The sequence below is a fragment of the Acinonyx jubatus genome, chromosome C1 (assembly GCF_027475565.1).
Source record: "Acinonyx jubatus isolate Ajub_Pintada_27869175 chromosome C1, VMU_Ajub_asm_v1.0, whole genome shotgun sequence".
Taxonomy (NCBI): domain Eukaryota; kingdom Metazoa; phylum Chordata; class Mammalia; order Carnivora; family Felidae; genus Acinonyx; species Acinonyx jubatus.
Genome location: NC_069381.1, coordinates 214,013,148 through 214,036,297, shown reverse-complemented (window position 1 = coordinate 214,036,297; position 23,150 = coordinate 214,013,148). Strand labels below are relative to the sequence as shown.

The window sequence follows — 23,150 nt, the reverse complement described above, 5'->3', positions numbered from 1 at the left end:
AAGTTCTATAAGGAATGAGCTCCACGACCGACAAAGCCACAGAGATTTCTTCACGCCGGGACTTCTCGAGCCTCAGATTTGCCCAGGTGCAAAGGCACCGTGTCCTCAACCTGTCTGCCCACAGAAACCTCGTTCTCAGGGAACACCCCGGGACTCCGGCAGGGCTGGGCACCCCTGGGGAAATGCCGCAGGGACACGAAGGATCAGGCATCCCCTCCAGACATCATCCTCAGTGCTCGTATCTGCGTCCTCGGAGCCCGTGCTGCTCGGCGCGGAACCCGGATCGATCCGTTAGCCCCAAAACCAATCCCGACAATCCCTGGCCTCAACCAGGACACCTGCACTCGCTGTGTCTCTTTCTTCCCCATAAAACAGAGCTGCCTGGAGCCCACAGTCTCACATCTGAGATGGCAGAGCCTGTAACCTGTGAGCAGGGAGCCTGAATGCTCAGGGCTGGTTACGAAACAGGGCGACAACCAGGCAGGGAGCCTAGAGATCCAGAGTTGATGAACTGATTAAGTCAGCCTGGAGGCAGGCCACCGGTGGCCACACCTAATTACTCACTGGCCACTGGGGGCCTGCCTGTTGGGATTCTCCCTTCGTGAATCACTCACCCTGCTCCGGCAGCTGGGGCGTCCTTCCTCCCCCAGCACGCGTGCTAGGCAGCGGCCCCAGATGGCTGGGCCCCTTCCGTTAGCACCACTGCCTCTGGTCCCCACTGAGCAGATGTTAACCCCTGAGTGCTAACTGACAAGGAGGCGTTTGGGGTCGCAGGATTCTACATGGGCAGCATGAGAAATAAAGTATTAAAAAGAAAACAGACAAGAAAAATACAGAGGGCAAAGGAGGCGGGGGTGCTCCCACACCCGCCCTGCCCTTGGCAGGAGACTTGGTCAGGTTGGAGGAGAGGACTCACTCACTCAGTCACGCACAGTTCAGCCAAGAACAAGGAGACCACGCCAGTCACTAAGGGAGAGAATTGAGCGCGTGGACCTTGGTAAAATGTGCTGACAGCACTGAAAAGCCGTTCGAGGACAATGAGGCAACCCAGCGGTCACCATGAGGGAGGGGACATCGCCCCTAGGGCCCGCGGGACCCTGGTGGAGCAGGAGAAGCTCTGAGGCCAGGCACCACCGGTGAAAACCAGGACCACTGCAGAGATGCTGACCGAAGCAGAGGAAGAGGAGAAGATGCCCACTGTCCTGGGTGCTCGTATGAAGGACGAGTTGGTTGGCCAGAGACAAGGTAAGGGGCCAACCGACAAAGAAAGGAATCCCTAGGAAGGGATGAAACCGAGATGATGGCCCTCGTGGGAGAGCGACTGATGGCTGTGTGGCTGCCGACGGGGTGGGGGGCGGCGGGGGGGGGGGGCAAACCCCAAAGACACTCGTCTGACCTCCCCGGTGGAACACAGCAGGCACCTAGACTGCCCTGCCCCCCAGCACTCCGGATCGGTCAAGGCCCCATCAGGAGAGGAAACCTGAATGGCGAAAAGTTTAATATCAAGGGTCATAAACCACAGCAAGCGCTAACCGGCGTAGCTCCCCAAACCCTCCCTACAAAGGCAGTAGAGAGAGTTAAAATAAAACATCGATACATGCATGTGAGTGCGTACTGTCTTTCACTTTCTATCTTCCCAAACCCGTAATGAAATCAGAAGAGAGAGACAGACCAATTAGAAACAAATCTATTGGAGCCACAAGAAATTTGAGCTACCAGGTGCCAGGGAGAGGGCAGGACGTGACTCAGGGGCGCTGTGTGCTAGTCAGCTTATACCGGTTCGCAAGGGCCGGCTGTCACGTTCCAGAACTTCCCTGCGTCGGTTATCCAACACAGCGGTGATCAAACCTAAATTATAGGAACTTCAGTTAAACACACTGTATGAAAAACGGAGGTAACGATGACTCAGAACGCATCACTTCCTGAGTCTTCTGTTACATTTTGCCACTCCCTGTGCTCTTGAGATGACCAATGTGACTGTGTCTACCTGCTGGAGGTGCCACATGAGGACGTGTGCCACGGAGCCTCTCTCCTCAACTCTGCATCCAGGGGCATCAACCCGGCGAGCTTGGAACCAGCCACGGTGGGAATACTGACCTACCAGAGTCAACAGGTTCTAAAAATCGGGACGTCTTTTCTTTCCTCCAGGGAGCCAGCTGCTGACCGTTTACCAAGACGGCAGTGGATGAATCTGAAAACACTGTGATCATCTTAGACCCTCAAACCCGACCCCTACTTCACAATCGGGAGACCACCCTTCCCTATCCAAAGAGGAAACTAGACGCATCCTGCAGAGAAGCTCCATCAGAGTCTGGGCCCTGGGGCCTCAGGCGTAGCAGCCGGTGGCGAAAGGTAAAGGCTGAATTTGGGGCGATTAAGCAAAAGTCACGTGGCTGGGGAGCCCTATCCTCTTCTCTTTCTCCCCTTCCAGAATGCCACAAATCAAAGTCGCACCTCCCAGACAGATAGAAGGATCTGGGAAAAGATGTCACTGTGAACCGTGAGTAGATCGCCAAAGATCTGCGGCTGTTTGAGAAAAACTCCGATGTGAAAGAATAAAATCCAAAACCTGCAAACAGGAAAACAGGAGGAGAAAGGCTTGGCTGGAGCCCGGTCGACGCAAGCCTTGTGCGTGCAGGGCTGGGTGGGGAACGACGAGCCGGGCTGACCCTGTGCACACCTGTCTGCTCACCCCGTTCGTGCAGGAACATCCCTGCAGGTGGCTGACAAGTGTCCCCTAAATAACACGTCCACCCAGCATGTGTTATTTGAGAAGGGTCTTTGCAGATATCATTAAGGGTCCTAAATCCAATGACAGGGGCCCTCGTAAGAACAGGAGGAGACCCAGAGACGCAGAAGAAAGCCCTATGAAGCCAGAGGCCAAGACTGGAGTCATGCAGCCCCAAGCCAATGAAAGCCTGGAGTCCCCAGAAACCAGAAGGGCAAGAACTGATTGTCCTCAGATCCTTCAGGAGGAATGAGCCTTGTCAACAACTTGATTTCAGACTCCCGGCCTCCAGAAGTGTGGGACAGTCAATTTCTAGGGTCCTGATGTCCCCAGTGTGTGATGCTCTGTTATGGCAGCCCTAAGGGGGGACGTGTGCAGGGCTGCAGTGTGCTGAACTGTATTCAGATCCCAGATCCATTGCTGGAGGGCAGATGGGCAGAGCCCACACACGCCCCTGCAGTCCCCAGACCCCGGTTCCCTCTCTCCAGAAAGGGGGTGCATACACACCTGCAGGCCAGCCCCGCCTACCTGGGACAGGGCCTGGGGGCCCACGGAGGTGCCTTTCCATTTCTGCAGCTGAATTTTGAGAACGCCCATGAGGGGCCGGGCACACCGTAAGTGCTCAACAAGCATGGTGTTTCATTCATTACACCCTGTCCGTTACGGACCAAATAATTATTTGTGCCCCTCCACCAAAATTCAGATACTGAAGCTCTGAGCCCCCTGCCTGGTGTAATCACACTGTGTTTGAAGGTGGGAAGTCTAAGGACGTAATTCAGGTTAAATGAGGTCCTGAAGGTGGAGCCCTGGTCTGATGGGCTTAGTGTCCTTATAAGGAGAGATGCCAAGAGCTTGCCCCCCCCCCCCACCTTGGGCACAAAGAAAAGGTCACATGCGCACACAGAGCTGGAGCACCCCACAAACCCAGAGAAGCCGGAGGACGAAGCCTCTCTGGCCGCTCCCCCGACTTTCTTGTCCTAAAGTCTCATTTCCTGCCCTCAAGGTGGGGATGGCCATTAAGACCTTCCATTCCCAATTTAGAAAAAACGCTCCTATCACACCGTGACGAATGCTGTCGGTATTCATGAACCCGTGGCCACCTCTCAGACGCCTTCACTTTTCCTGAACACATTTACTTTTAACAGTGACAGCATCCTGAAGACTCTCTGTCCCACACCGTGTGCCCTGGACCTACCTCCTGGAGCCTGGCCGTCCTCAGGCTGGGAGAGGAGGATCCCTTCTTTGTAAGCCTTCCCCGATGCCTTCTCTAAGGGATCACTCCCTCCCATCGGCTCTGCATATTTCCAGAAAAGCCAACCGGGATCCTTCTCACCACGCAGCCTCGTAACCATTTCCCTATGTCTCCATTGTCCATCGATCTCCCCTTCCAGGCTGGGAGCCGATGAAAAGAAGAAACAAAGCCCTGGCCATCTCTGACATTTTTAAAGCCCAGCACAGTGCCCGGCACACAGTGGGCACTCAGCAAAGCTCGGCCGAATCGGCGACTGAATGAACCAGTGCACGGCTGGATGAATACATTAACGGAAACAAGCGTGGAATAAATTGCAGAGAAAGACACCCATCGGTGGCACAGCTGGGCAACTGACGACTTTTCATTTACCCTTCAGGCTCCACACGGAATTCAAATTCTCATTACAGTCCCGCATAAAACACAATCTGCACTTTCAACAACGACCCTGAGAAATGCAGCGGTGGGGAAAGCTTTAATGCACTCTTCCCATTGATTACAACTCTGCAAAAAAAAAAAGGGGGGGGATGAAAAGATTAGCTTCAAACACTTTCATGTGAACAGCTAAAAGGAAGCAAATCCGGCATGGTAAAGCAAAGCCCTGGGCTCTTTCAGACGTACCGCGGCCACCGACACGACGTGTTTGCGACTCACCCCACGACACGTTGCCCTGCCAACATACATTCTGAGTCACCCAAGCAGATGTAATGCCATTGCCACAATGACTCCCTCTTCGCTTTTTCTTCGAAAACTTGTTAAAGGGAAGATTCCGACCTACCTAGGAAATGCTTTTAATCAGTTTAGTTCCGGAAATAACTATGGAAATTCAGATTTTTCCATTCTGTTGCTTCTGAACATCATATTGTGACAAACGGCTGATGATCACCGCTCTTCCCCCAGAGCGTCGGGAGGAATGACATGACTGGCAGCCGTTCTGAATCCCGCATGGAAAGGTCTGAGCGAATAAGCATATGAAAGGCCACCAAAAAACGAAGCTTTTGAAAAAAAAAAAAAAAAAGAAGAAGAAGAAGAAAAATGTCAAAATTGCCCATCACTCTTCACATACCGATCCGATAGCCATCCCCTCCTTTGGCAAGAGCTGTGCGTGGCCTTTTGTCTCGGTCCTTGGAAAGCAGGGTCCCGGGGACTCTGGACGGAGGTCACGTGTACCGTGACAGACGGCCATGCGCAGGTGAACAGAAGCCCACTCGTGGACGCCAAACGAGCTTGAGAAGTGTGACAGTCACGGAGGTCTGATACACGGGTCTTCCCCAGCTTACGATGGGGCGAATCCCGATCAACTGGAAACATCGCTGCAAATACAAACTGCCTACAGTAAGTGAGCTCCTTTCCTTTCATGCCTGACCCAAACTACTATCGTTCCTTATCAAACGCTGCCAGTGTCCAAATTTGGGACTGCATAGACGTGCACCGTCCAGGATATTCCGGGACTAGGAGAAGAAGTGCTTTGTAACACTGGCACGGTTTTCCAAGCATGTGACCCTCCCGCTCCCCGGAAACCATCCCCCTGGGAGGAACGAAACTGTAGAGGCACACATCCACCGGAGACATCCCTGGGGTTTAGGAGCAGAGTCCAAACCTCCGGGAGGGGACTTTAGGGACCTACCTGCTCTCATCAGCCAATGTGCTCAACCCCGTGCGGCACACATCCACAGCTCCTCGTGTGTCCCCGGGTCCTGAGATACGGGGCTTAGCATGGATGGGGAGTCGCCTGGACCCAGGGCGGAGAAGCCCAGCAAAGAAACAGACCACGTCCTCGAGCCGCGGCCTCCTGGGGAGACCTCCAGAAACAGCGAGCCTGGTGATTTTAAATGTCTTGTTACCCAGGAAGAGAGCTGAACACAAGTGTCCGTGGGGTCTCATCGCAGGTTGCCTGGAGTCTACCGGGAAGGCTGAAGTCCATTATCCAGAGGACATTATCCCGCTGTTTGTACGCTGACCTTCGGAGCAGGGTCATAGGGTGGGAGAGGTCCAGAAAAGCCTTCCCCTCTCTCCAGTGGGGGCGGGGGGGGGGGGTCCATCCACATCCCATCCTCTGCTGGAGCCCCAGTAACCCTTCCCGGGGTCCACATGCCATCATGCACTAAACAACGCATAGCTTCACTACCATCAGGCATTTTCAAAGATCTTTCCATCAGAAGGGCTGCCAAAGGAATGAACCTCAAAAGGTAGAAATCTCGGCGCCAGGCTCTCCGGACTCTGAATTTGAGGAGAGTCAGGGGCTTCTGCCCCAAACCTTCTCCACCGCCACCCCCCGCCCCTCGCCCCACAGTCGACCCCGTACCCAAAACCTGGCACACAACTTCTCCCAACTCTACATCTACATCCACGTGGGTGGGACAGGGACAGAAGTTCTTTAATATTAACCGATTAGCCACCCCACCCCCACAGAGCTCTGTACCTCTCGGCCTGTGCCTCCATCACCCCACCCCAGAGCCACAGGCCAGCGTCACTGCTCCGGGGAACAGTGTTACAGCCACAGATCAAAGGACAGGCTCTGGGGTCTGGATAACCAGGGATGAATCAGGGCAAGTCTTCAAGCACCAGGCAGGGTGAAGAAAGGGGATTTCTAGGAGCAGAGACGGTCTGACCACTGGACCATCCCTGAGATGGAGTTTGCACGCCAGAAACCCCACCGAGCTCTGAGGGCGCCGTGTCCTGGGGTCTGTGGGGAGATGGGGAATCCCCACAAAGCAGCAAGGGCTGCGTGGTAAGTCGAGAGTCAGTTCAGAGTCTGCCCACCTTCCCTCCGGCCCTCCGTGCCAGAGCAGCAGCTGGTGACTCTCGTGGGGCTAAGGGTGGCCAGAATACAGAAAAGGGTCGAGGCGGTGCACCGAGCACCCGAGCACCCCACGACCCAGCGTGGCGCCCAACAGCAGAAAGAGACCCTGGAATAGGGTGACACGCAGGAGACCTGCGTAAGAACCTGGCAGGTGTCAGTGGACACTTCCGAAGATGCTGGCAGGAACTGACGGCCAGGACCGCCCCCCACCCCACCCCCCTGCACCTCCGTCACTATGTACCCTCCGGCAGAGCTCACCCAAGGTTTCGGAAGAATTAGGCAGTTGCGGGGAGCATCTCTGAATTGACGGAGATGGGGCCTCGAGACAGAAGAAATTAAGTTGAAATCGTTTCATGTTACACGTACTGCAAGGCCGAGCTTGTGGGTACAGGTATGTCCCCGCCTTGAATGTGCTGCTCGGCGAGCGTGTTTCTATCTGCGCTTAGGCTGCTAAGGAAGCTCAGCGCAAGTTGCAGTCTATTGTCAGGAACACATATTCTGGTCGTGATTTACTGACTTGTCTGTCATTGTGCTCATCCTTGTCCTTGCTCTTGGGATCTCCGCCCATAGTTGGCCGTGGTCCCACTATCTATATTATTGTTACCCAATCAGAACCCTCAAGGCACATATGCACCTGAGAACATGTGTGTCTGTCACATAGATATTTAGAGTGACTTATAACCCTGGTTTCAAAATTCTCAGCCATAAAGCCCTTTGAGGAACTAGGAGCCCTCCTGTGGCAGGCTGGGTCTATGGGACCCGGGGGGGGCTGCTGGGGGCAGTCCACCATGAACGTCTGGGTGAGCCGACATGCCCAGGGGCTCTCCTCTATGGTAGCAGTCCCCAAATTCACAGGTGAGACAGGGGCTCGTGGCCCGGGTCCCTCCTTGTGTTGGCAAACAGCTCTCTGTGCAAATCAGCCTTAGCACAGCTGGAGGGGGAAAGGGCAGCTTTGGGGAGCTGGGTCCCCCTCTCAGGTCCTGCCCAGACGCACCTGCCTGCTGAGGTCCCCACCGTTCTTGTGGCCCCACAGAGAGCTGGTGAGGGCACAGCAGAACTGGCCATTCTGAAAGTGCTCTCTCAAGCCACCCGTAATGCGGGTTTATTTGGTAACGCACAGGCCGACAATGCACTCATCGCGTGGTCCCAAGAGGGTCACAGATTGGTTTTGTCTTTTAAATGAAGAGTTTGCCCTGTACACAGGAAGAGAAAGCAGGGCCTAAAACCTCAGAAAGCGGGGAGTCTGGGTGGTTCAGTGGGTTAAGCGTCCGACTTCGGCTCAGGTCATAATCTCATCGTTGGTGGGTTCGAGCCCCGCGTCGGGCTCTGTGCTGACAGTTCAGAGCCTGGAGCCGGCTTCGGATTCTGTGTCTCCCCTCTCTGTGTCCCTCCCCAGCTCACACTCTGTCTCTCTCTCTCTCAAAAATAAATCAACATTAAAAAAAAGTTTTAAAAAAATTAAAAAAAAAAACTGGATGCTCAAAGGGGCTCCTGGGTGGCTCAGTCGGTTAAGCATCAAACTTCAGCTCAGGTCATGATCTCACAGTCCGTGAGTTCATGCCCCACGTCAGGCTCTGTGCTGACAGCTCAGAGCCTAGAGCCTGCTTCCGATTCTGTGTCTCCCTCTCTCTGCCCCTCGTCTGCTCACGCTCTGCCTCTCTTCCTCTCAAAAATAAATAAACATTAAAAAATCAAAAAAAAAAAAACTTTGCAGGGAAGTGTCAATGGGCTATGTGACATGTGGCCCTGGGGGCACACACCAAGCCACACACAAAGTCCCGGGCCCTGGACAATTCTGGGCCGACGGCAGGCGAGAATCTTCCGGCACGCACGTGGCCTCGAAGGCTACACTGACCCAGCATCTCCTTTCCCGCAAATATACCACATGACGTTAAAAAAAAAAAAAAAAAAAAAAGCACGAAATGTTTTTCCTTTTCTATCACCGCCTCCAAGCTGACCCCTTGGGTTTTGCTTTATGGTAGCGTTCTTGTTTTAAACACGTCAGGCCGACGTAACATGCAGCACAGATGTGTCGTTATTACCTCACACACACGCCACCTAAATGTCACACATGCTTTTAAAACTGAGACTCAAATGCCTTTTTAGGAAAAAAAAAAAAAACTTTATTAAAAAAAAAATAAGTTACAAACGGAGAGAACTTTCTGGAATAAGACCGCTCGCTTTGTGCACAGCGTCGCAGCCCGGGGCAGCTGTGCTTTGTTTCACCTTTTTCACATACTTTTACAACACCCATAAGATCACAGACTGCATGACAGAGTCGTTTTGTCGTTCCATACCCCAAAGCACCACACAGACATAAAACTATCGTAAATAAAGCCTTTCCGCCAAGACTGGCGTATATTTATATACTTATATATTTATAGATATATCCTTTCAAACCAGCTAACAATTAATGTCATCCTTAGTCAACACGGAAGTCAAACTAGTCTTCAAACTACCACGCTCTGAATACAAGTCAGCGTTGTGCCTCCCGTACGATATTTAAAATATATTTAAACTTTCAAATACGTTTATCAGGTACACCGATAGTGAGAAAATAAAGTCTTAAGATTTAAATACAAATCGCCATAGAAAACCTTCGGGGAGCACGGAAAGTCCTATTTTACACAAGTGCAGGCAAGCCCATCCCCGCGGCAGGCTTGGGCCAACAGGTCGGTCACACCTGCGTGAGGAGACACCGCCAGGACGCACGGCCGCGTGGCAGCCGCCACGGCGGCCCGTGGCACACGCTCCCCTCTTCCCGCCACTCGGGCGCCCGGCCCCGAAGCCACCCGGCCGCGCGCTCGGGAAACGACGCATCCCGGTGCCGCGTGGAAAACGGGCACCTTCAGTCCCCGGGACCCCGCAGGGCGCGTCACTTGGTGTTCTGCTCCAAGGCCGAGTACTCCGTCTCAGACACTCTGGAGGCGTCGATGAGTTTGGTGAGGCCTGTTTTGGCCGAGTACTTAAAGATGAAGGCCTTCATCAGCTCGTACCTGTAGTTACGGTTGATGAAACTGTAGAGCACGGGGTTGACGCAGCAGTGCACCAGCGACAGGCACTGTGTGACGTGCAGGGCCGTGAACAGGAAGTTCTCAAGCTGGCAGGTGAAGGGGAGGTAGTGGAGGATGGAGAAGATGTCCAGGAGCACCACCACGTGGTAGGGGAGCCAGCACACGAGGAAGACCACCACGTAGGAGAAGATGATCTTCCGGCTGGTCTGCTTCTCCTGGTCACCGGACGCCGAGATGGCTCGGGCCAGCAGGCAGTAGAAGACGGCGATGACGCAGGAGGGGACGGCGAAGCCCAGCACGACGGAGACCAGCTCCATGCTGATGAGCCACTCCTTGACGCTGTGCTCGGGGTAGAAGGAGCGGCAGTAGGTCTCGTTGTTGGACGCCGACGTGACGGTCTTCAGGTAGTAGGTGTCGGGCAGGGACACGCAGAAGGCCAGCAGCCACACCAGGACGCAGACGGTGCGGCGAACCGCCTTCTTCCTGCGGCTCGACGTGCCGGCGAAGTAGGTGAGGGACAGGTAGCGGTCCACGCTCATGCACGTCAGGAAGAAGATGCTGCCGAACAGGTTGATGGAGAAGATGAGGTGCGTGATCTTGCACGTGAGCTCCCCCATGGGCCACTGGTTGTGCTGCACGAGGCTGACCACCCAGACGGGGATGGTGACCACCACCCACAGGTCGGCGATGGCCAGGTTGAGGATGTAGCAGTGCGTGTCGTAGCCGGTGGTCTTGGCCTGGATGGTGACCCAGACCACCACGGAGTTGGCGATCATGCCGATCACGAAGATGAAGATGTGAACGAAGGCCAGCGTGTACAGCAGAAGGCTTTTGTTGGGCATGTGGGGGCACAGCACCGTGTCCACGACGATGCAGTCGCTGCCGTTGCACGGCCAGCTGACGTCGGAGAAGTTCCCCGGTTCCGAGTAGTCGAAGAGGTGCAGATCCATGGTGCTGAGGGCAGGAAGCAAATGGCCTGCACAAAAACCACACAAAGAGAGATGGAACGGAAAAGCGGCTTCATTAGGGAACGCCGGAGCGCCAGCCCATGCGCTTTTCCGGCGCTCCGTAAGCTCGGCTGTCCCGCTCGGGCTCGGTGGCGTCTTCCCAAAGAAAGGACAAAAGCAAGCCGCTGTGACGGAGCTCTGCACCCCCGCGAAAAAAAACCTACCCGGAATCTTAAGCCCACGTGGTGCTAAAGACAGCAAGAGTGGCCGCTGTCTCTACCCTTTCACGGCTGTGTTCTCAAGACGTCAGCAGCCCGGCCGTGCCCATGGGGTGAAATCAACACGGCCCAGGGGCCAGCGAAGCGTCTGACAGCCCAGGCGACGCCGACGGCTCGCTCATTCTCCGCGGAGGACAGCGGAGCCGTTTTCCCCACGTCCCAAAGAATGGCAGTCGATCAGTTCCTGGCAAAGCTGCATGACCAGGGTCCTGTGCTGGGGTCTTAATGACAGCGCTGCAGATTCCCTCCCCAGCGTGCGTCAGAGGTGTGACTGACTCGGTGCTTCTGACCTTCCTGCAGCACGCGTGTGTGTCGGCCCGGGTCTCAGGCCGCCTTTGCCCCGCGGTCCTGACGACCATTCGGCACGCAACGTCCTGCAGCTCGGGTGCCTGGGTGCACCCCAAACCCGCACCCTCCCCCCCCCGCCGTCCCCGGCTGGGCCGCACGCTTTTCAACTAAGGGCAACCAACCGGCTGTGTTCCCTTCTTTTTTTTATCCAACGCTTCGGGAGCGGCTTGTGCCAAGACCCGGAGCACAAAAGTCACCACCTGCCACGCTTCTGGAGGGGCAGACACCTGTCTCCACCGTCTTCCCTGCTGACCTGGGGATCGTCACCATTTGCACATCCATAGAAGAATCCCGCTCCCAGGTACCACGGTGCCTAGACGTGATTTCTCCCGAAATGCACCCACCGTGAGAGCTGTCAGGGGCTGTCTTCTACGGGTGACCCCCCCCCTGCAAACCTGAGGGTGCTGAGATCCCACCAGGACCCAGCCCCGGGACGGCAGCCCCACTGTGTGACCGTGGGAACAAGGGCGACCTGCCGAGAGTTACCTCACAGAGGAAGGTGTTTGTGCTTCCTTCCCGCACGTCACGGGTAATGACCCACCCCGATTCGAGCCTCTGTGCCAAGTTCATTTACAGTGGACTCCAGGTCACCTAGGTGACCCCCCTGGAGGATGCACAGGTCAGTACTCAGGTGGCTACGCTCACGGTATGAGGACACACAGCCGGGAAAAGCACCCATCCCGAGACCAGACCTTCCTGGGTTGGAATCCTGACGCTCCCCTCACGGGCGGTTAACTTGAGACTAGTTGACCTGTCTTCCGCTGCATTGTCAGGGCACCAGAGCCATCGCGGAGTCACCCGGGCACCAAAGGGCCCAGTGCAGAGTCTAGCACATAGGGGACATGCTCTGCAAAAGTCCACCCCCGCCCCCTCCCAACCCTTTAGCAAAGGTCACAGCCTCCCTTAATTCTTGGTCCACGTTTGAAACTAACTCTTGCCGCCTAAGTAACTGCCCGTCCCTGCCTGGAAGGGAAGGCAAGGGTGCACAGAGATGGGCGGGGTGACGGGTTTACCTTCCGGATAAATGAACAGAGTCCCTGACAATGAGACATCCCACTGCCTCCCAGGACCGACTTCCTCAGCCTCGAACCCACAGCAGGTGGACCTCAGTTAGTGGGGATCACCAGCAGATTCCTGGGCACTTCTCTGTGGCTTGAAAGTGCCCCTTGGTCCCTCTCCTGGTGACCTAACCAGGCCCCCGTGTCCCTGCTGCTAAGGGGAGAAGGCTGGGCCCCCCGTGAAGTGCCTGCAGCCAGGAAGCCTGGCGGTCCTCGGAGCACCCCACCAGGAGGGTCCCCGTGCCCTGCAACCACCAACTTGTGCAGGACCAGACCCACAGCAGAGGACGGCATCCCGGGAGACTCAGCACGACCAAGTTTCAGACAAAGAAACTCCTCGCGTGACCAGACTCTGGACCACCTTGTCTTAAGAGGCAGCTCGAGGACCCCCACAGGACATGGGGCAGCAGAAGAGACAGGGGTCCCTGACCCACTGGGCTGGCCTTAGGGTGGACAGCCAGCCCCACACCGTGCCTTGAGGCCACTATTGCCACGTCCCCCTGGCCACTAACCTGCCCGGGACTGACCCTCCCCACCCCGACCCCTGAAGCCCCCGATTCCAGAACAGAACAAAGCAAGGATTTCAGCTTTGCTTTCTTCCTGGTTCCAAGGCAGTGACCCCTTCTCCCCCCATTTCCCTAAAATGAAACACATCTGCAGCACGGCCTAGTTTATAAGGTGCTTTCGCCTCATGACCTCATCTGACCCCAGAGTCCCTGCAGAGCAGAGGACCCCTGCTGGAGGGCAGAGGAGGGCGGGAGCCGGGTGGGGCTCCCTCCTCCACCCGCACCGCTACAGCCCTGCAGGGCCTCAGCAGACACGCCCCGGAGCCCCAGATCTGGACTGTCGGCGGGGGCCAGAAAGGAAGGAATGCGCCCCAGCCTTTGTCACTGTGACTGGGTCCAAGCCCCCCCACCTCTCTGCTCACCACAAGGAGACAGTGAGCTCCCGTGCTGTCCAGTGGACAGGCGCTGGGCGCTATTCGGCGTGCACAGCCATACCACACAGGGCGGGAGCGTATGAGAAGCCACCTGCCTCTCACGCCCTGCTCTTTTGGACCCTCTGGGGCTCCTGCCAACCGTCGCTGTTCCCAGAGCTTGAGCTGTGGCCAGAGAGGGTGCGGGCCCCATCCCGGGTTTTTCCGCCTCTGCCCTCTGAGCAATGAAAACCTGTTGTAGCGATCACGGGTCCTCCTAGGCCCTCGTGGGGTACACCACCCATCCACATGTCCTCTCCCTGTGTCTGGGGGGACACAGTAGGGCTCTTCCAACAAGGGTTGATGGGCTGAAGGGCACAACAGAGGCTTCGAGGCCCCTGGCTAGAGCGAGAAAGCCAGCTGGCCCGTCCATCACCGATCATCCACCACCACTCAGCCCAGGAGTTGAAGCTGGGGCCTGTGCCCTGACCACCCGCCTCCGGGGCACCCGCCTCCCAGGCACCCCCTCCCAGGGCAGGAGGCCCCAGCGGTCAAGAGAAGCAGGGAAGCACAGCGAGGAGACAAGACCAACTGGGAATCAAGCCTTCCACGAATCTAAACGGGGACAAAGGAGAGTAAAAGGCCTCACCACAGCTTAGCCTCTTGTCATGCCGGTATCTTCCATGCATTTGGCTTTGGAAACAATCAAGGGCCGTTTCCAGAAGAGAATATGATCTGACAAAGACAGTCTGCATTTTCTGTCAAATGCTGTCTGCCGCAAGGCCTGATGACAAAGCTCCCGGCAAAATCTGAGGGTGGAGAGGGCCAGGGAGGGGGGGTGCTGATGAACTACAGGGGCCACTTTAACGCCCAGCGTGTCCCACACCAGCTCCTCAGCTGCCCTCCAGCAAAAGCTGGAGGTCACCTCAGCCAGTACACAGACAGACAGACTGCATTCCGCATGAACCCCGGAGGATCTGCACTCCCCGTCTAAGTATCAGGCCTCTGAGCCAGTCTCTGGTCTCTCTGTGCTGGGAGGCAGCGAAGGTCTGATGACACCCAGACCTGCAGGAGACCCCTCATCCCACCGGGACCAGTCACCTTCTGCTTTGCACAAACCAGCAAGTCCTTTCCCGCCAGCGGGGGGCCAGAGCTTGGGAAAAACTCCCAGGGTCAGTCAAACCTGCGCACTGCCCGCCTCCCTGCGGACTCAGAGCCCCGAGGCCGGAGGGTGAGACCCACTTCGACACCTAGGTTCACACGTTGCTCCTCTCGAAAGATTCAGGAGTCCCCAACTGCACGAGCAAGCATGTTTACTGAAGCACTATTTGTTAGCGAAAAAATTGGAGACAGCGTGGATGTCCATCAGCAGGGACTGGTTTGTCAAAGCATCCACCTTCTGAAATATAACATAGCTCTAAGAAAAATGAAAGGGACCCTCCTTTAGGAACATGGAAAGTTACAAGGTAGCCCAAGTGAAGGCGACCTGCCTGTGCATACGCGTCGCATAATCTCATTTGCGTCCCATAATCTCATTTACGTAAAACAGGAGCAAAAGGTGGGTGTGTCTTTATATGCAAATACATGTGCACAAAGCCACAGAAAAAAGATCTGCGATAAGTATGAAACTTTGGGCAGAGGGGACGGAGGGGGCTTTGTTGATTTGACTCTCTAAACTTCTGTACCACTTGAAATTTGACCTCGAGAATTATGTACATTCAGGAATGTTCCACAGACCAGTAAAGGCTCCCTTTCCATTGTCTCCTGGACCACGGAGACCCCACTGACAACAAAAAGCCGGACTTTTCACTGTACGTCCCCTTGTCCCCAGCACTCACTGAGTCTTAATTGACCGCTCCTCTCCCCTGGGGTCACTTTCTATAGACCCTTGGGGGTCACCTGTCCCACACCTGTACTCAGGGACCATCACACTTCTGCCATTTCCCTATGGCTGCAGAGGACCCAGTGTCTGTCTGGACCTCCCCACCGGCCTGGGGTCTGCAAAGGGCCTCATCCACCACTCCTCTTCGCTAGTGGTGGAAAGGTTCCTCTTTGTCGATTGGAGGACTTTTCTGGGAGATGAGCCTCTCCTATCTCAGGCTTATTATTCATCAACCAAGTATCCCAGACAACGAGTGAACTACAGCCAAGTGGCCCGAGGCATTCGTCTGGATCCAAATGGTCCGCCTGAGCTCACCCGGTGAGCTGGGGGGTCAAGCCAGAATTAGAAGTCCCCAGGGTTAGTAGGCAAGGGGTGGCGGTCAGCCTGCAGTAAACATGTCCTCTCCTTGGCCGAAAGTCAGTCCCTCCACGACGGAGACTGCCAAGTGTTCCGGCAACCGGCTGGCGTTCGCCAAAACTGCCTCCTGCGTGTTTGCAAATTCCCATCCCAGACCAGGAAGACTCTTCCCGACCCACCCCTTGGCTGCTCCTGTCCCAATGAACGCATCCTGCTTCTCCCTCCTCGTCCACCACCCAGGCCACAGGTCTCCATTCTGTGTCACTGCGTTCACCTCTCTCCACATTCTTCCTGCCCAAGTCCCACACCCCGACGACGTCTTCACCTTTTTCCACCATGGCCAGCACAATGCAGGGGCTCAACGCACCCACGGTCAGTAAGTCAGCGGGGTTCATCAGGCTCCGCCACACCCAGTGATGCGACGCCATCCCTGGGAATGGGAGTCCAGAAGATTCTGAGCCCCTCATCGAACTGAGACAAACATCAACGCTGTCCAGGCCCCCAAATCTTTGTGGAGCCTCCTCCGCAAGGGGCACTGCTCTGGGGCATAACAGACCAGAATCACCACGCCCCGCCCCCCAAGAACTTGCCAGTAACTGAGATGGGCAGCAAGGTGCGGGATTTCCCCTCAAGTGGCTTATGGGGGCCTTCAAGGAGAAGGGAAGGCGTGTACCAATGAGGCACCACGAAGAGCATCACTGAATTTGGCTGAGGCCACCCTCCCCACACACGAAAGCTGGCGCAAGACTCCGTCCAGGGCAGGGGTGCAGGGAGCGAGGGGGTCAGGCTGGGGCAGTCCACCAGGAGCCACAGGGGTTCTGAGCAAGGAAGTGGCTTGGGGCAGAAAAGGCTTTGAGGGCAGGGGTGCCACAAAGCCGGGAGAAGGCGCACAGCCGGCTGCTCTGGTGGCCGGGGGCAAACAGGCGGGAGGAAGGCGCTCCCCGAAGTCCCCAGTGATGCGGGTACGATTTCACAGGCCAGGCCAGGGCTGGGAGGCAGCAGCTCAGACCCTAAGGGGGACCCTCCGGCCCTCAGGGCTCTTTGGGAGACCTCTGCCTACGGGTGACCTTTTTTATTGGCTTTCTGCAATTTGGGATCTGTGTCCCCCCAGGACGGAATTTCACAGAGCAAGTCCGCGACGTCCAGATCCTATCACCCTGTTCAGCCTCTCTCTCTGCTGAACCTCCGCAAACCGAGGCCAGGCCAAGGGACCAGTTGATCTCGGTTTGTGGCTCAACATCAGCTCTCTTCCCTTTCGCAACTTTTCCAGAGACTTCATCCAGTGGGAGCTGTGCTCTGGCCTCCTTGCCAAAGTCCCCCCCCCACCCCACCTTCCCGCACAGCCGGCACGCGGTTCGCTAAGGAGAATCCGCACTACCTCTAAAAACGTGAGGCAACGGCCCAGCGCTGAGGTTTGGGTTCTGTTTGCCCCTTGGTTTTGGTGTTTTTACCGATGCTGCATTACATCCAACGGGGCAGTCCGGGAAAGCTCTGGCCCTGGCAGGCTCCCCGCGGCCATCTGCGAGGGCGGACAACAGATTGGGGACTGGTGGGTCCCCCAGTGCCAGGCAAACAAAATAATGCTGTCTTGACTGCCCATTCAGTCTCAGACGGATACTTACTTTACACAAGTAAGGGGCTGCTCTGCGTCAGCAGGAAACTCAAAGGTCATAAAGAGAGTCAAGGAGAAAGAAAGCTTCCTACCCTGATTCAGATCTAGGCCACCTACCCCTGGGGGGCGGGGGGGGGGGGTCCTCACCATGCTTCTTGTTAACACACGGGGTGGGGTATCTTCATCCACCTTTAAGCATTTGGGGGAGAAAATGAACCCCCACATCCAGAAAGCCCATCTGGTCTATTGTGCTCAGCTGCCCACAGGGAAACAGGGCTGTGCCCAGAAGGGCAGATCCAGAGAGCCCCACGTCACAAAGGCTGCCGTCTGGGTTGGCCGGGTGTAACCAGAGCCTTAGTTCCCACCCAGCTCAGGACCTGGACGAGGCAGTGGGAGGTCAGCCAGGCTCTCGGCCAGACACAATAGGGTTCCCAGGAGAAGGCGACTCAGTCTTAAGGCTCTGCTAATAAAACTCAGGGAAGATCCCCACAAAGGTATCTGTTACAGCAAGAAAATTGGAAGACGCTGCCGACACGGTCCCCCACGCTGCCCACTGCCCTTTGATCTGTCCCTGGCCAACAGCTGTCCAAAGTCACCACTGAGATACTCAAGTCCCTCTACCCCTCAAGAAACCCATCAAGTGTTCGAAATCAGACAATCCCCTCTTTTGTTCCTTTCCTATTCTTCTCTCTCTCTCTCTCTCTCTTTATCTCCACTTGCTTGTTTTTACTTTAATAGAAAATGTGTGTCCCAGGGCTCTGATTTTCCAGACGTGAGAAACACTGGACGTGACCCAGCCTCTGGGTTTCTTTCTACGCTCTACCCACGTGCAGGAAACTCAACGAGAAGGCGTTCTGACACCATTCTTGTTGCTAAAAGGAAAACTAAGTTCAAACGCTGTGCTTTCCAGTTCCAAATTCCATTTGTGCCCTGCAAAACCACTGAGAGAAAGCTAAAGTCCTCAAGTCCTGAAGGTTCTTTTTCCTCAGCTCGGTTTTACTCTCAGGGTTTCTAGAGTGTCCGTCCGCCAGCCTCAGGTCCGAGTAACCTCAGCCAGCTCCCACATGCCTCCCCGAAAACAGAAACCCCTCTGCCCCGATGATCACACAAAAAGCCACTGTTCCTGATGAAGTAGGTTTTTTTGTTTGGGTTTTTTTTTTTTTTTTTTTTTTTTTTTCCAATCCAGAAAGCCTATACTTTGCCTGTTCTGGGTCTGATTAGAAACCATAATACCTTCTCAACTCTCCCAGGACTCGCTGTTAATAAGGGAAAAACTCACCTCCAAAGTCCTGACTCAGTTAAGCACCGGCATGCTGCCTTGGCTACACTTTCTGGAACTTTTTTAAAACTATGACTGCAATGCATGCCCCTCTAAAAAACTGGACAGGCAGCAAAACACAGGCGTTTCTCAATTTTCTTTTGCCCTTCCACCCCACCCCCACCCCCCAGCCCCAGGAGGCTGTGTGGCATCCAGCTCCCGCACATTCAAGTGTGCATGGCCAGAGACCCGGAGAAAAAGAGCAAATTGTTTCCAAGCTAGAGCGCCTATGTGCAACTTCGCTTTAGAGAAAGGCTTTGCATCTGGGGAAGCTCGCTCCTGACGAAAGGACAGGCAGTTTATCCATTTAAAAATCTATAGAAAGTTAAGCACAGACCCCAGCAGCCTGCCCTCTCTTTTCTAGGCAAGCCTATTTGATCTCCACATTTTCCTGGAATAAATAAAAGGACACAAAGGCAGCATCTGCGTTCAAAAAGAAAAGAAAAAGTTACCACATTGAGACTTTGCAGAATGAAGTTTCAGGGGATGTCAGCTCACCGAATCCCTTCAAAGAGCCATAAACCATGTCAGGGGGGCCCTCTGCCACTCCTGGAAAACCTAGTGATCCTGTTGTGAGCAAGTTAACTGGGGGGGGGGGGGGGGTGGAGAAAGAAGAAAAGAAAAAAGAAAAGAAAAAGGAAAGGAAAAGAGAAAAGAAAAGGAAAGGAAAAGAAAGGAAAGGAAGAAGAGAAGAGGAAAGAAAAAAGAGGAGGAGAGAAGAAAAAGAAAAGGAGGGGGAGGGAGACAGCCAGTCTGACTTTTACAACTTCTCATTCTCTCTGGAAGTTACAAGTCTTGGCTAACCACCCACCCCTTGACCTCACTCCAAAGTTCTGCCTGCCAGTCACCCCTTGAATCTTTATGCAAGCTAACAATATAGAACAGCACTCATGTTTTACCTGAAGGGTACATTTAAACGACAAAATCCTAGACTTTTGTGTGTGTCTTTATTGTTCTCTAGTTGAAGTTGGACTTACCTTCCGAGAGCACGATACCTACTCAGATTAGATCAGCAAGGATGCAATCAAGACACCAGAAGCCCGGGCTGCATTTAACATTCACCCTCCCAGCTTCCCCGCTTACAGGATCTGGTAATCCCCCAAAGCACCGAACTCGAGCACATTCTGGAATCCCACAGTTCAGTGCTTCACTTGAGGATGCCTCTTAATAAAGTGTACGTCTTTCTGGAACTACGGATTTCCTGCCAATTCTATTTCCCGACTGGTATCCCGGCACGAGAGAGGTTAAGCGATGGTGCCAGGCTGTGCCCTATGCCAACTCGGAGCCAGCCGAGCGGACGGTCTGCATTCTTGCTAAGCTCTCCACTTACCCGAGCTTCAACACCCACAGCAGCAAATCAACACCAGGTTCCTAAAGCCAACACACCCACGGAGCGCGCCGTCCACCAGTGCCTGAGGGAAAACGGCCCTTTTTACTTTCTGCAGCCCAAAGGTGAAGCCCCACGTTAGCACCGCGCGTTGCAAAAAAAAAGCAGCCCGTGCAGCATGCAGCCCGTGCTTTCGGAGACCAGACCTGCACGCCCCGGGCAACCGTCACAGCGATGCAAAGAGAGTCCTCGGTAAAAAGACCGCTCGGCTGAAGAGCAGAAACCCTGCCCGCCTTGCTTCCCTTCCTCTCCGGCAGGGCTGCCGAGAGCAGCTGCCTTACCTCCCCGCTGGGCTCCGGCTCACGGCTCCCTGCGCTCACCGCCTCCGGGCCGAGCAGTTTGCAGGACTGAGCTCGCCGGCTGCGGACCTGCGTTATATACACTGCAGGAAGGCGCCTCTAGGTGGCAGCTTTGTAACCCGCATCTCCCTCCCTCCCGGCGCGCGCGCCGCCCCCTCCTGACACACACACGGGCAGGGACACACACACGCACGCCGACACGCACACACACGCGCATGCACGCAGGCACGCGCGCACACCCTTCTCGTAACCCGCCCCGCCCATCTCGGGCGCAGCTCTCCCACCCCCTCCGGCGCACTCCTGGGAAACCCCAGCCGTCCTTGACTTGCAAAGTCTAAGGAGGCCACAAGGTCCGGACCCCACGGGGAAACATGTGTCAGCAGAAGGAACACTGCAAAGACACCCCAGCGCTTTGCAAAATCGTCAAATATTTATCTGGTCTCAGGTAGATCTTTAATAATCCCATTACCACCAAGAGTTCCTCTGAATGCCTCTTGGCCCTAGGGAAGACTTTGTTCCCAAGACAAATTGCTCTGACCTTCTGAACTTCGGTGTTGATTTATTTGGCCTGGGTTTTCTTTGTTAATTCCTCCAAAACAGAAGTAACAGTTTGGGTATGAGCAATTAATCACCATTTTCTGTGCCCCGGGAGTGGGGGAAAGGGCTTTTGAAATAGATTTTAAGAATTTATTCGGATAGTTCTGTGAAGGATTTTAGGTCCAGAGTCCTTGAAACTCCAAGCAAAATGGTGTTCCCGAGTGCCTACCCAGTGCCAGGCACACATTAGGGGTATAACAAATGTCTTCTGATAAGGTCTTTTTCTGAAGTGAGTTTAGCAAGTGCTTTATTATGATTACTGAAATCCGCATTCTCATCAAAAAGCGTAGAGCTTAAGTTATGCCCATGGGGAATTCAACCTAAGAAAAACCAACCATTGAACAAGGACGTAAACTTTCACTTTTAAAACCATGCTCGCTGAGCTTTTTTCCCCCTAATGTGCAACAGCGTGTGACTTGGTTTGCTTTCTGCTTCTTGTGGGGTTCCCTAAGGGCACGTATGCATGGAGGCACCCGCGTGTTCCCCCTTTCTCCCCAGCTAAAACTTTTTGCCATTTTTTTTATACTTCTCCCTAAAAATAGCAGCAGACAGCCCAACGCTGCACATGGAGAATCGGAAAGGTCAAACTCTCCCGTGGCGACAAGGCCCTGGTGTGGAGAAAGCCCTTAACAAAAGAAATCCTCTTTTCAGACAAAAGCTTCCTATTTTCCTCAGGTGCCAGAACTCCAAACGCGAGGGCCAAGCGCACACCTGCCCCCCCCCCCGCCGCCGCCCCCGCCTCCCCCCACCAGCGTCCCCACCCCCACCCCGGGATCGCGCGGAGGGCGTCTGCCCGCCCCTTCCCGCCCATCCCCGGCTGGGTCCCCCTGTCGCCTGGGGACAAAGCTGCGGTAAAGGCAACTGCGGGCAGCTCTGTGTGTGCACAGGATCCGGGGCGGACTGCAAGAATACTTTTCCCAACTTTCCGATCCTGGTTTCTTCCTGTGCCTGACCCTGTGTCTGAGCCTCATGGGAATGTAAGCACCGGCCAGCGAGCAGAGGTCTCCTCTGTGACACTGACGCACACCGCTTCACTGTGTGTCTCCGTGAACTTGAGATACCGACTTTGGAGGATGCCTTTCTCCTTCGGGAGGCTCCACGCTCCTGGCGCAAGGGCTAAGCACCGGGCGGGCTGGAATCGGCTGTGAATTGCGCGTGCTGTCCCTAAAAGAAAATATGCACTGGTGAGAAACGTGCCGCAGGATGCAGTCGCTAACGTGAGGGGAGGAAAAACCAAAGTCGTTGTTAAAATTAAAAAACAAAACAAAACAAAAAAAAACCCTCCTGGGTACAGAAGGTGGGGCCCGCACTCCCCTCCCCACCAGCAGGGTGGGGGTGCAGGAACCTCGCCCCCACCTGCTGGGGTGCAGAGGGCTGCTGGGCCAGGGGTACCCGGGATCCCCCCCTCCACCCCGGCCACCGTGGCTCGGCTGCGTGGGCCCTGCCACCAATTCTGGAGGCACTGCCTTGAAAGGGAAGCAGATTCCAGCGTCCCAGGCCCTCAAATGTCTCTGGGAACCCTCCCAAGGTCTGCCCCAGCTTTGTGGAAAGATCCCTTCGGAAGGGAGGGTCACACTTCATGGTTAACTTGGTAGCAGTGAGTTTGGTTACCCCCAGTGGGAGAGTCTGAGAAGGCAGGAATGGGTGTCTGTCCTTAAAATTGTCCCAGCTGCCCTCAGGATTCAGTTCTAGATGGAAAGGGTGGTGAAGGGGTTTTCAGCCCAGCTCTGGGCTCTTTCCCTGTGTATAATATGAACCTGAGATGTTAGACTCCACAGAGCAGACTCTCCCCTCTGACTTAATTTGCCTGCAGATAAAATAAATCTAATAGATCCTTCTACTCTTGCTGGGCTCTGGAAGCCTGAACCCGCTCGCTGCCTGAAACCCCATCTGAGCCTTGGTAGGCTGGGTCCGGGCTCCTCCCGAGCACAGTTACAATAGAATCAGCCTGGACTCTGGTGGCCCCAGAGACGCTCAACGGCATGGTGGGCCTGAAGACAAGGCTGGCTTTGCCTAACGGCGGTCTACACTCCAGCCTGAAGACTGTCACACAAGGCATTGCAGATCCCTGGAGTCATGCCCCTGGAAGAAGCTTCATGCTCTAGTGCCTTGGCCTGGTGAGAGTCGTCTCAGCTGGCACTGGATGTGCCCCCTGAACATCGGACACAAGGCCCTTTGTGGGGGAAGGGCCTAGAAGCAAAGACAGAGCCCCACACCCAAGGAGGTAGGGTCCCCAGCCTGGGCTCTGTCCAGACAAGTCTGACTTGGAGCCCCGACTGACACACCGTGTCTCCTTAGGCAGCTTGGCCTTTTTGAACATGAGGTTCCTATCTTCCAAGTGAGTATAGCAGACCCTT

The 23,150-nt window shown here is 55.1% G+C and overlaps 1 protein-coding gene and 1 long non-coding RNA gene across 4 annotated transcripts; both read right to left on the bottom strand.

Annotated features, from left to right (window-relative positions):
- Nucleotides 1–1,669: 1,669 nt before the first annotated feature.
- On the bottom strand, nucleotides 1,670–8,234 carry LOC128314161 (uncharacterized). Its single transcript, XR_008295659.1, has 2 exons — nucleotides 5,044–8,234; nucleotides 1,670–4,481 (listed from the first exon to the last, which is right to left on the bottom strand). It is a non-coding gene; the product is annotated as an uncharacterized LOC128314161 (long non-coding RNA).
- Nucleotides 8,235–8,875: 641 nt separating this feature from the next.
- On the bottom strand, nucleotides 8,876–20,321 carry ACKR3 (atypical chemokine receptor 3). Of its 3 annotated transcripts, XM_015064761.3 has the most exons (3): nucleotides 20,179–20,260; nucleotides 19,841–19,922; nucleotides 8,876–10,770 (listed from the first exon to the last, which is right to left on the bottom strand). In XM_015064761.3, the coding sequence occupies exon 3, from the start codon at nucleotides 10,742–10,744 to the stop codon at nucleotides 9,656–9,658; it is 1,089 nt and encodes a 362-aa protein (XP_014920247.1). In that variant the 5' UTR covers nucleotides 10,745–10,770; nucleotides 19,841–19,922; nucleotides 20,179–20,260; the 3' UTR covers nucleotides 8,876–9,655. The 3 variants fall into 3 exon arrangements, with proteins under 3 accessions (XP_014920247.1, XP_014920248.1, XP_014920249.1); XM_015064762.3 differs by lacking the exon at nucleotides 19,841–19,922 and having other exon boundaries at nucleotides 20,179–20,321; XM_015064763.3 differs by lacking the exons at nucleotides 19,841–19,922; nucleotides 20,179–20,260 and adding an exon at nucleotides 18,963–19,081.
- Nucleotides 20,322–23,150: the final 2,829 nt, after the last annotated feature.

Bases quoted from the DNA above. Each gene is read 5' to 3' on its own strand.
- ACKR3 (XM_015064762.3), bottom strand. From the start codon at position 10,744: ATGGATCTGCACCTCTTCGACTACTCGGAACCGGGGAACTTCTCCGAC.